Source organism: Danio aesculapii, chromosome 21 (genome assembly GCF_903798145.1).
Source record: "Danio aesculapii chromosome 21, fDanAes4.1, whole genome shotgun sequence".
Lineage (NCBI taxonomy): Eukaryota > Metazoa > Chordata > Actinopteri > Cypriniformes > Danionidae > Danio > Danio aesculapii.
Genome location: NC_079455.1, coordinates 33,622,473 through 33,635,825, shown reverse-complemented (window position 1 = coordinate 33,635,825; position 13,353 = coordinate 33,622,473). Strand labels below are relative to the sequence as shown.

The 13,353-nt window shown below is 36.1% G+C and overlaps 1 protein-coding gene across 1 annotated transcript in view; it reads left to right on the top strand.

Moving 5' to 3' along the window:
- Positions 1-12,626, top strand: part of pcsk1 (proprotein convertase subtilisin/kexin type 1) — a 31,817-nt gene extending 19,191 nt beyond the window's left edge. The window contains exons 9-14 of the mRNA XM_056447161.1: positions 1,492-1,592; positions 2,946-3,179; positions 5,038-5,195; positions 8,213-8,346; positions 8,439-8,600; positions 11,399-12,626. Of these exons, the coding sequence (XP_056303136.1) occupies positions 1,492-1,592; positions 2,946-3,179; positions 5,038-5,195; positions 8,213-8,346; positions 8,439-8,600; positions 11,399-11,770 (1,161 nt within the window). The 3' untranslated portion in view covers positions 11,771-12,626. The remainder of the gene's footprint in view (positions 1-1,491; positions 1,593-2,945; positions 3,180-5,037; positions 5,196-8,212; positions 8,347-8,438; positions 8,601-11,398) is intronic.
- The last annotated feature ends 727 nt before the right edge of the window (positions 12,627-13,353 follow it).

The window sequence follows — 13,353 nt, the reverse complement described above, 5'->3', positions numbered from 1 at the left end:
TTTTTTATTATTATTTATTAACATGGAGCTGATAATATGCCAAAACAGTCTGAATTTGAATTGTGTTTATTTAAATTGTAATTAAATAAATTTAATAATAATAAATTTAATAATTTTTTAAATGCCGTTGAAACTATTGTGAATTAGAATTTCTTAATTTGAATTTGAATTTCTTAATTTGAATTTCCTAATTTGAATTTGATCTTTATAACTTGAATATGGAACATCTGAAATTTAAGACAACAGAATTTTTCAAGGCAGAATTTTTTATACATGCATTTTCAATTTTCAGATTTTTTGCGTTCTGAATTCTTAGACTGCAGATATCCAGTTTGTAAAAATACAGTTTCAAATTTCCAAGATGAAGAAATTCAAAACATCAAATTCAATATCCTAAAATTCAAAACCAGAAATTCAGATTGTGACATTGAGATTAAGCAGAAAGTAGGTGAGAGGTGACCAACAGGGAAGAGTAGACGATCGCCGAAAAGTCAAACTAAGCATTTTGGCCAATCACTGAGCTCTGTGAGTTTACTGGTGTATGTGAGGCTCAGAAAGACACAATTCTTCTGCAAACTGGCTATTGGGGGTCAGCTATTTTCAGTAGTTTGGGTAATAAATATATATATGTTTCAGTGAACCAAATTCATATATTTAATTCAATAACATCTCATTGGTTAATCAATTTTATTTGTGTTTTTGGTGTTTTGAGGAATAAATAGCTGATTCTGACCTATACTGTAGTTTGAAGTCTAAAGTTTGAAATCGTCTTCAGCCTTGAAAAATTCAGTTTTCTTAAATTTCAGATATTCAATATTCAAGTTGTAAAATTCAAATTCAAATTAAGAAATTCAAATTAAGAAATTCAAATTCAAAATCATTTTAACAGCATTTAAAAATTCTGATTTATTAAATTACAATTCAAATGAACACAATTCAAATTCAGATTGTTTTGGCATATTATTAGCTCCATACATTTATGCTTTTTAATTGCACTTTTTAATTGGAACATTGATCTTTCCAACAACTTTTGATGTTGAAAAGTTTATTGACATTTAATTTTTTTTAATAGTTTGATGTGATATATTGTCTGTGTTTGTATTGTAAATTACGGTACAAAAACCTGGTAATGCACTGCCATTTTTTTTTCTGTTATTTTACATACTTCATTCTCTATATATTAATTATTAAACAATATATTGTTTCAAACCACTAAAACTTTAGTAATCGTCACTTTAAAAAAATTAATAGTTGAATTTTCATTATCAAAAGACAACAGAGGACAAATCAACGCCCCATAACACAATTCACAACCGTAAATACACAGAAAAACTGTACTGAACCTTTTAATTAAAGGACATTTTTTAATTGTGCAAAGTTCATTGTGCAATAACTTTAAAAGTTTTAGGTTCTTTTAGTTGCTGTATTTGTATGTCCTCCATTTGGGTTTTGTTGTGCTAACATGTTATCTTTTGTCTATTTGTCTTGCAGACTAGTGCCGATTTGCACAATGAATGCACAGAGACACACACCGGCACATCTGCATCTGCCCCATTGGCTGCTGGGATATTTGCACTGGCTTTGGAGCAAAAGTATGTCAAACATTTAGCATTTTGTATGTTATGTTAGGTATAGGATTTTTATCAGTTTTACATCAGCTTTTACATCAGGCTCCTATTTTACAGCATGTCTCCAGAAAGTGTCTAAAGTTTCAGCACAAAACACATGTCAGATCATTTATTGTACCCTGCTAAAAATATCAATTTTGGGGTCAGAGAGAATTTTAGTTATTATTAATACGACTAAACTGGTAAAAATCCCGGTACATCAGCAGTTTCAGAAATACTTAGGCTGTCTGACACCAACAATCATGCCACATTCAAATGAAATCAATTACTAAGTTAAATCAATAAACTTCAGCAGATCTTCTTGGCCACGCCTGCATGCCTAACTGAATGCTGCTATGTGATTGGCTGATTAGATATTTGCATTACCAAGTATATAATAAGGTACATTTTATTTTAATGAAGGTGATTCGTTGATGTTCATTGACTGATGTTAAGTCTAAGTTAAAAGTGTGTGATCCAATTGGATTTCAGTTTCATGTATAGTTCAATTACCTACATATTTTTAGAGTATACATTTCAGTACAAGTCTAGATGCACTCAAAAATTTTTTTTTGCTGTTTGTTAAATCTACTTATTTAAAACGAGCTGAATCAACACAGCTTAATAGTTTTACGTTTAGTCCACTTAAATTTTAAAAACAATTAAATTAACTCAATCGATTAGCGTTGGGACAACATGGAGTTGCAACATAGACTCATTCTGAAAACGTAGCCCTATATACATTTCTGGAGATCACAAATTATGTAGCCAGAGCTACGTATGGCTGCATTGTACATCAGCGAACTTGAAACGCAGAGAGCAGTTGACCACAATGACGGGGTTTGGTGAATAACGGTTCCAGAAAGCAGTAAATAATACATTTTAAATTAGTAAATAACATGGTTAGAATGTGGTAAAATCTGAAAACGTGGTAAAAATAAGACGAGGGCTTTTCTTTTTCTGGATTTCTTTTTAAAACTGTTGGTTGGGTTTAGGGAAGTGGGTGGGCGAGTCAATCAGTGCTTTTGAAAACACTATTGGGTGGGTTTAGGGAAGGAGTAAGGTCAGTCAGTCAGTCAACAGCGGCCTCTGGTGGATTTAGGCGAGAACAACAGGCGCGAATGGCACTTGTAAGAGAAATTTGAGATCTCAGAAAGCATACACAGCGGCCTCTGGTGCATTCGCGAAAACAAAAACTGCAAAAAAATGTAACTCCTGGGATGTATTTCACGATCTTCAGAAATGTATATAGGGGTACGTTTTCAGAATGAGCCTGTGTAGAGGAATTGTGTAGAACCCAGGAATTTTTACAGTTTGTTCTTTCGTTCTCCACCCTAGTCCCGATCTGACATGGCGGGACCTTCAGCACTTGGTGGTTTGGACGTCTGAGTTTGACCCACTAGCCAATAACCCTGGCTGGAAGAGGAACGGAGCTGGACTGATGGTCAACAGTCGGTTTGGGTTTGGTCTCCTGAATGCCAAAGCCCTGGTGGACCTGGCCGATCCCAAAGTCTGGAAACACATTCCCGAGAAGAAACAGTGCATCGTCAGAGATGAGACGTTTCAACCAAGGTAGAGTTTGCATGTAGATATTAGAAAAACACAAATTCGGTTTCCTTTTTGTTTGCAGTCGTGACAAAAGCAGCGGTTTGATAAAGCCACCCTGATCTCCTGCCATCTGCTGCCATGCTATTCATTAATAGCCCCATAATTTCAGCAGATCCAGTATGTGTGCGTGTGCATTTACGCCCATCTGTTTCTTCTTTACAACTGCTTTTGTAATTCAAACGGAAGGATTTAATAGGACGGTATATTTGGGGGAATTAACAACTGGAATCCGGTTTTGACTCATGCATTGTTTTTCCTCTTACATTTACGTCATGAAATTCTGGACATTGTGAGGCTTAGCTGGAATAAAAGTGCACCTGAACAGATGTTTCATTTTCCTGGAACTGCATTTCTTGATGCTAATGCAAATGTCAGGACACGCTATAATTCTGGTTATTGCATGCTACGCAATAACATAAAGTGCAAGCTGCCATTGGCAAACTCTCCGTGGAATCTCTTTATTTTTGGGCATGTGATGTAGCCAAGATAAAGCATTATGGAATGAGAAAGTGGGACACACTATAAGTTATGGGTTACTTTATGTCTATCCATCCATCTATCCATCCATCCATTCATCTATAAGGTCATGTTTTAGCTTGCTGTGTGCATTACCACCATGGCTCTTGTTTGATTTAAAGTCTATGGCTTTCTAGATAATCTGTTGGGATTACATTTCATATCACTCATGCGTATCTGTCCAAGGAACAGTGGAGAGAAAAAAAATCCCCTCAGTGTTCAAATTCATTCATAGATCATGATGGTGATGATAGCATATTTTAATGTCTTCATGTATTATTATGTATTTTTATCAAACTTTCTACGTTCAGAGATTTTTAGAACATTCATTCATTTTCTTTATTATCTTTATTAATCTGGGGTCTCCACAGCGGAATGAACCGCCGATTTTTCAGAACAATGAAGTAAAAATTTAAAAGAACAGATTTAGGGTTGGTGTTGTTTAAAAAAATGTTAAAGACATGTTTATGATAAACAAGGCTGCATTCATGTGAAATGATATTACAAATTTAATAGTTTATTAAATAACTTTACTCTGTTTTTGATATATGTTATCTGTTATTATAATGCAAGAATGAAATTTCTATGCATTTTTTGGCAACTCTTTAAAATAATGGTCCATTAGTTAATGTATTTACTAACATTCATTCATTCATTATCCTTCGGCTTATCAGGGGAACCACAGCTGAATGAACCGCCAACGATTTCAGCATATTTTTTTTACATAGCGGATGCCCTTCCAGCCGCAACCCAGTGCTGGGAAACACCCATACACCCTCACATTCATACACTACGGCCAATTAGTTTAGTTTATCCTATTCACCAGTATTGCATGTCTTTGGACTGTGGGGGAAACCGGAGCACCCGGAGGAAACCCACCCGAACACGGGAAGAACATGCATTCTAGCGTCATTTTAAAAATTAGTTAAAATAAAAACAAATTAATTTAAAGTGCACCGATTGCAAAAAAAGATTCATTGGAATTACTAATTGTTTTTAAGGTAAGTGATTGCAACAATTTATATGGGCAGAACAAAAAAACAAATTAAATTTAGTAATGTTCAACTTAATTTGTTTGTTTAAATTCAGCCCATACAAGCTGTTTGTAATCACTTACCATAAAAAATGAGTAAATCCAATGAATCATTTTTTTCAGTGTGTATGTGGATTAAAGCTGAGATTCTCTGTTTTGATGTCTGCAAATAAAAAAATACAGAAATAATTTTATATACCTATATGTTTTAAATGCAAGTGTCTACTTTAATGTAAAAAAGAAAGAAGAAACCTATGTTTTTTTTGTTTACAGACCATTGAAGGCTGCGGGCGAGATCTCCATCGAGATCCCAACTAAGGCCTGTGCAGGACAGGCAAATTCTGTCATGTCCTTGGAGCATGTGCAGGTGGAGGTGAGCATTGAGTACACAAGAAGAGGAGACCTCCACATCACACTTACATCTCCATCAGGTGAGACTAAAACACTCTTAAAGTCATATTCACCCCCAAAAATGAAAATTTGCTGTTAATTTATTCATCCAAGATGTAGGTCATTGTTTTCTTCAGTCAAAACTAAAAAAGATTTTTAGCTAAAATCGTGTTTTTGTGTGTGTGATTCGTAAAAGTCAAGTCAATGTCAATATTAGCATATTGATTAAACAATTATTCAGGTAATACAAAATCGGGGTGTCCACTGTTTCTTAAAAAGTCTTAAAATGTCTTAAATTTCTAAATTTTAGGCCTTAAAAAGTCTTAAATTCACTGAAATATTGTGTTGTAGGTCTTAAATCATATTAAACAGATCTTGATGTTGCTTTGTCCAAGTAAAGCTACTCAGTTTGGCGGAAATCCATCCAATGACCAACAATTCATCTCAATAAAACCTCATTTTTTATATTTAAGTTTTTTTTATTGCAAAGAAATATAATTCACAACAACGTTAGACGTTCATTAATTCATTTTCTTTTCAGCTTAGTCCCTTTATTAATCTGCTTTCGCCACATAGGAATGAACTGCCAACTTATCCAGCACATGTTTTATGCAGCGGATGCCTTCCAGCCGCAACCCTTCTCTTGGAAAAACGTTAGACATTTATACAGTAAATTTTTCCAAATTAAATTTCCTAATCAGGGAAACTAAAAACCCCAAATTTCATTCTTAATGGTTTTAAAAGGGTCTTAAAACATCTAGTTTGACTTGATGAAACCTGCAGAAACCCTGATTGAATACGCATGGCTTCTGATGATACATGAATATGATCTGTATAATAAACTACACATTTTTATAAACAGGAAGCTTGTGTTTCCAACTGTCATGATCATGCTTAGGAATATTTGCTGAGACTGTGAATTAAAGGTTGTAAATGTTCAGTTTTTTTACAGATTGATCCTTTTGCTTCGTAAGACCTTACTGTATTATCAGGAGTCAGAGGGCTTAATTTTGTTTTGCCTGTATATGTTTTTTTTCTACTTTCAAAGTGGCAGTTTATGAATCACTAAACATTCTTTAATGGTCTGTTTCCACTGAGTGGTACAGTATGCTACGGTTTGGTTCGGTACGCTTTTATGGCCATTTCCACTGTCAAAAGGTACCTAAAAGCGAACCGTACCATACCACTTTTTGGGTGCTCTTTCCAAAGGAAACCTAGCACAACAATTCAATTCATCTTTATTTATATAGCGCTTTTACAATGTAGATTGTGTCAAAGCAGCTTCACATAGAAGATTATAGTGAATTGAAACAGTGTAGTTCAGTTTTCAGAGTTTAAGTTCAGTTCAGTTTAGATTAGTTCATTTCAGTTCAATGTGTTTTAATATTCACTGCTGAGAGTCCAAAAACGGAAGAGTAATCCATTGATGCGCAGCTCTACAAGTCCCGAACTATGCAAGTCAGTGGCAACAGCGGCGAGGAAAAAAAACTTCACTTATGGGCGAAAGTGAACAAAAGGGTACCAAAAGGCGGAGCAAGACGAGTAGCTGAACGCTATTGGTTTACAGAGATACGTCACTAGCTCGTGCAAAAGCCAGGAGAATGAAAACAAAGGAAGCAGTATTTTTAAATACACCGTAATAATATATGCATAAAATAACAAGACATGGTCGACCTGAGCTTAAACAAACCTTGTTGTCTTAATGAATGGCCACAAAGCCAAGAAGAAGAGCAGAATCTACTCTGTGCCCCGTAGTTGTTTACAAAGGTATCTAAAGCATGAGTGGTTTCACTTTCTCGCGTACGCAAGCCGCGAGTCTATATTTGAAATAACGAACTTCTTGAGCTGACGATAATAACATGCGTGTGATTATTGAAGTGCTTCTGACATCCGATCCTTTCAGAAACGGAGAAACGTGAGAGTGAAGCACGAAAAAAATAAAGAAGCAAACAATTCTTTTAGCAACCTAAAACATGAACAAACTGCCATGTTTAACTATTATCATCACCTTTTAGACTATTATGAACTCTGAATGACGGAATTACTTTCTAACAGAGGTTACATTTGCAGCTGAAGATTAAAGATGCAGATGAGAGGTTTGCACTGACTGTGGGCTGTATGTTGCGTCTTGTTTTTTAACCCAAATAAGGACTAAATGTAAGCTGTGTGTAGTTTATTTGTAATTGGTAACATTTTGGAGACTGTAAGGGTCTGTATGCGTTCATATATGTTGCATTTATTTATTCATTTTATATAATTGCAGACGTTACAGTAGGCTATTTCGCCCTGTAATTGATCTGCAGTTATAATAAAATCATATTCATAAAAAGTTTAACTTAGTAATGAACATTTATACACAAGTATTTATGTGTATAAAGCATCTGTTTTGGAGAAGTGCTTCTCGTCTGATATGTGAAAGACCCGTACAGCTTTACTTTGACATTTCCTCGAGCGAAAATGACGTCGACTGCAACTTTCTGTTGTACATCAGGCCTACCAAAAGAGTACCATTGGTGACCCGTACTGTACCATACTGTACCACTCAGTAGAAATGGGCCATAATATTTGTGACCCTAGATCACAAAACCAGTTATAAATGTCCATTTTCGGAAATTGACATTTAGACATTATCTGAAAGCTGAATAAATCTATTTTTCATTGATGCATTTGTTAGGATAGTACAATCTTTGGCGGAGATACATTTATTTGAATATCTAGAATTAATCTGTGGGTTAAATAAATGTAAATATTGAGAAACTTATCTTTTAAAGTTGTCTAAATTAAGTTCTTAGCAGTGTACATCACTAATCATATTGGGTTTTGATATATTTACAGGAGGACATTTACTAAATATATTTCTGGAGCATGATCTTTACTTAATATTCTAATATTTGTTTAGCATAAAAGAACAATCTATCATTTTGACCTATACAATGTTTTTAATTAGTGGTGAAAAATGCAACTGTACAACATATCAATCAACAATCACATTTTACTGAAGGAAAAAGAAAAGTTAGATCCATTCAAAGTTAGAGATTGGTGTTATTTTTTTTATTAGGGACCACCACTGTCCTGCTGGCGGAGAGAGAGAGGGACACCTCATCCAATGGTTTCCGAAACTGGGCCTTCATGTCTGTGCACACATGGGGAGAAAATCCCACTGGCACTTGGACCCTGAAGATCACTGATACGGTAGAGACCAGCATCTCTCCCTAACTAAAATCAAATAAACATGGAGGTTTCACTAATCGCAATGCGTTTCTATCTCTCTCTGTTGCTCACAGTCAGGACGGATGGAGAATGAGGGTCAGATCATCAGCTGGAAGTTGATTTTGCACGGGACGTCTGAGAAGCCCGAACACATGAAGAAGGCGAGAGTGTACACACCGTACAACGCTGTACAAAATGATCGCAGAGGAGTGGAGCCGATGGAAGACATGATAAAGGTCAGAACAGGAGTCAGACTTTAGAAAATGTCAACCAACTCTCATTCCAGCGTAATATCATTGCGCCTGCTGCAGCCAGGGTAAAGCAGAAAAGTTATTTGTTTATTACACCAGAATGAGAGTATAGTGTCTAGACATATTGGTCCAGAAAATAGCAACTTTTTTTATTTTCTGTCTGTCTTATATTATGTGTAACTACAGAAGAGTCAAGCTTTAAATTGAAAAATAATTTTTCCAGCTAGATGCTAATGGTCTAATCCGATTCAATGATTTATGCTAAGCTAAGCTACTGTAATAGCGACCTCAGCGACCTGGAGATTGGCTGAATGGATTAAAAAATGGTGAAGCTCAACTGTTTAACTCTAGGGGAGTTGTAAAAAGAGCCTATTTAAAAAAAAAGTGGAGTGTTCCTTTAAAACATGAAATATGTTTTAAATATAGTACTGTGCAAAAGTGTTAGGCCAACCTTAAATCTGTTGTTTTACTGATAGCATAATGGATATATGTGACCCTTTACCACAAAACCAGTCAAAAGTGTAAATTATTTTGTCAGTTTTTTTAAATTGAGATTTATACAGGGTAATCTTTCAGTTGATGTATGATATGTTAGGATCAGAGTTGGGTGTAATGCATTCCACAGTAACGTGTACTTACACGTATTCTAATTACATTTTTGAGGAACGCAGTAATGTAACGAATTACATTTTAAATTTGTGCTATCTGATCACAGTTACTAAAGTCAGTGTAAATGTATTACTTACGGTACAATTATAGTTTTTGGAAGAAAAAAATGCTTCTTTTAAATCACATTTTCTGCTGCAACGTCAGTTGAAAAGCATGTGCTTTCAAATTGCTGGAGAACACAAGCTGAAATAGCCTTCAAGTGGAAATACAGACATTACTTTGATTTCACGGAGCGTAAAAACAAAAATATTGCTGTGAAATTCAGTCTATGTCCAGTCTCTAAAGAACTTCTGACTGCTTTTAACTCAACCAGCAACTTGTTCAAGCACTTGAATAGAAAGCATTCTAGGACAATACTCGTCACCAAGGAGGACACTGGCGCCCAGAAAAACAGCCGCCCAACTCAGCCTAAACAGGCAAAAAAAAAATTTTGTGCTGGATCGGGAGTGAAGGTATCTTCTGAATGTGAGGGAAAGCGTAGCTGCATATAGAATGGTTCACATCACATCTTTTGTGTGTGCGCAGATATATTGGGAGCGCATTTTTCGTGTGCTCGCATTTCCCAGACGTACTCAGTTGAAAATCCTGAGTCACTTGACAAGAACTGACTGATCAGCTTCATACTTTGGAATATGTACGTTTATGTAGACTAATTACCTCAGACACACAACACCCATACACTGCAGTGGTTTTTCATACTGTGGATGTCAGTGGTTACAGGTATCCAGTTTTTTTCTTTTCTGTTAAAAATAAAGACAAACAGGTTTGGAACAAGTGAATGATGAGAGTATTTTAGGTTTTGGGCGAACTATTAAATTGCTGGGCGACACAGTGGCACAGTAGGTAGTGCTGTCACCTCACAGCCAGAGGGTCGCTGGCTCGAGCCTCGGCTGGGTCAGTTGCCGTTTCTGTGTGGAGTTTGCATGTTCTCCCTGTGTTCGTGTGGGTTTCTCAGGTGCTCAAGTTTCCCCCACAGTCCAAAGACATGCGGTACAGGTGAATTGGGTAGGCTAAATTGTCCATAGTGTATGAGTGTGAATGAGTGTGTGGATGTTTTCCAGAGATGGGTTGCGGCTGGAAGGGCATCCGCTGCATAAAAATGTGCTGGATAAGTTGGCGGTTCAATCTGCTGTGACGACCCCGGATCGAAAAAGGGACTAAACCGACAAGAAAATGAATGAATGAATTAAATTGCTGAAAGAGCTGAAGTATATTTTGTATTTTAAAGGTAAATTTTTTATGTTTTAAAAGTAACTTCAAAGTAAAGTAATTAGTAATCTGATTACTTTTTACATGAAGTAATTAGTAATCAGATTACAATTTTCTAGTAGTAGTCAGTAATTTGTAATCTATTTCTTTTTTATAGTAACTTACCACAACACTGGTTAGGATAGGAGTTAGGTTAGGTTAGGTTAGAGTTTGAATTATTTTGGTTTAATTGTTTAAGACATGTGAAAGACAGTGTGGGAGAGAGGCTGTTTGTCCTGGTTTGAGCTGCATTTCTATCAGTGTTGTTAGCAATCTTGTCTGAATTGATGGAGTTGTGAATGCTAAAAAGTACAGATAGGTTTTAATCCATTATGCCATTCCTTTTGGAAAGGACTTCAGTGGTAATCGTTTACTTTTCAGCATGATAATGATACATTAATTGCAGTGAAATCCTATTTGTAAAAAAGAAAACAGCTTATGAAACACAGACAGTCATGAAACGGCCTCCCCAGGGTCCAGACCTGAAAATTATTGAGGCTGTATGAGATCACCTGGACACTAAACACTAAACCTAAAGAAGAACTCTGGAAAGTGCTAAAGAAAGCCTGATATTACACAGCACATCATTTCATAAAATGTCAGGACAATCAGAACAAAACCGTTTAGTGCTTGGCGTCAAGGGAATCCACATTAAACATAGACTTTTCCTTGAAGAGGAATTGTTGTGCTGTTGTTGTTTTTGTACATATTTATTATAATTCCTATGTTTGTTTTTAATAAAGAGACTGATTGGTTGTATATTGTGCAAAGGCCAACAAAGATGATATAGTGCTTAGGACTTCTGCATAGTACTGTATATCTTCCTCTAATCTTATTTCTTTGTTCCCTTCTCCCTCTTCCCGCAGGAAACTCCGACTCCAGCTCTCAAACCTGAGATTCCAAATCAAGCGATCCCAGACTCTCCGCCTTCCACTGCCTCCATGAGCATCCCAGAAGTAAACCCCGGCCCGTCCACTGCCAACCTGGCCCTGCTGCGTCTCCTCCAGTCGGCCTTCAACAGGCAGATGCCAGCGGCTCCCCCGAAGAGCTTCCAGCAGGAGCGCATCCCGCCACAGAAGCTGTATCAAGCCCTGGACCTGCTGAACCGCTACAGGGCCTCTCAAAACGGCCTGTTCAATGACTACAGCGACAACTTCTACAGAGCCCAGCCGTATAGACACAGAGACGACCGGCTGCTGCAGGCGCTGTTCGATATGCTCCGGGACGACCAGCAGTGAGATTCATGCAAGTGGAGGAAAGACAGGAAGAGTAGGTAAAAGAAGCTCTGCGTCCTGCTGAAATCACCAGTGCTGGTTTACTATTGCTGAAAGATTTGCACAATACGAATGATAATACATGTATGTTATATAAATCATTTTATATAAATAGCTAAATATATAGCGTAATTTTAACAATAATGATGCTTTGGAGCAATGTCACTGAAATTATTTTCAGAATGAGTTTGGATGGCTGATGGACATTACACTGACAGCCAATCAGAATCCATCCTGCTTTAAAGAGCGTAAAACATTTCAGAACCACAGTTTGTGGTTATATTATACAGAACATTGAACTTTTCTTTTGTGCAAACAGTCCTTTATTTAGTAATTTGGATTTTTACAGTATACATATCTAAGCATCCTTAAATCAAGATACTTGAGAAGCAAAATAATGTAGTTTATGTTTGATTTTACAATGAAATTATAATTCTATGGGTGGCACGGTGGCTCAGTGGTTAGCACTGTCGCCTCACAGCAAGAAGGCCGCTGGTTGAGAAGGCCAGTTGGCATTTCTGTGTGGAGTTTGCATGTTCTCCCTGTGTTTACGTGGGTTTCCTCCAGGTGCTCCGGGTTCCCCCACAGTCCAAAGACATGCGCTGTAGGTGAATTGAATAAGCTAAATTGTCTGTAGTGTATGTGTGTGAATGTGGTGGTGGTGGTGTATGGGCATTTCCCAGTGATGGGTTGCAGCTGGAAGGGCATCCGCTGTGTAAAAGATATGCTGGATAAGCTGGAGGTTCATTCCGCTATGGCGACCCCTGATTAATAAAGGGACTAAGCTGAAAAGAAAATGAATTAATTAATGTATTAGAATTCTATGTAAAAGGTAAAAAAAAAATTACATGTCTTTATTTTACCACTGGCAGAAGCAAAATTGTATTTTTGTTTTATTTTTAGGTTTGTTTTTAATTTATATTCAGATTGGCAGATTTTTAGTTTTGTTTCAAGCATAAATTGAGTAAATTCAGATTTTTATAATGGTACACTGTAAACAAATTGCTGTTCAAATTACAGTATTACTGGCGATTTAGGTTGCCAGTAATACTGTAAATGTATAAATACACTGTAAATTAACAGTTACAGTTATGCTGTAAATCTACAGCACAGTTGTAACTGATAATTTGCCGTGCGCTTGTAAATTTTGCCAGTAATACTGTAAAAATTGACAGTAATAGCCAAATTTACAAGTTGACTGTAAATTATTAATTACAACCATGCTGTTAATTTACAGTGTGCTTATAGATTTAGCAATTGTGCTGTTAATTTACAGTGTGCTTATAGATTTAGCAATGTGCTGTTAATTTACACTGTGCTTATAGATTTACAGTATTACTGGCAACCAAAATTTACAAGCACACTGTAAATTAATAATTACAATTGTGCTGTAAATCTACAGCAGAATTGTAATTGTTTATTTAGTGCACTTGTAAAATTTACAGTATTACTGGCAACCTTTTGACAGCAATTTTTTTACAGTTTTGTGTGATAAAGTAACATAGGCAGGCTCTTCAAAAAAACAGTTGCTAATGAGGAAAAAAAAG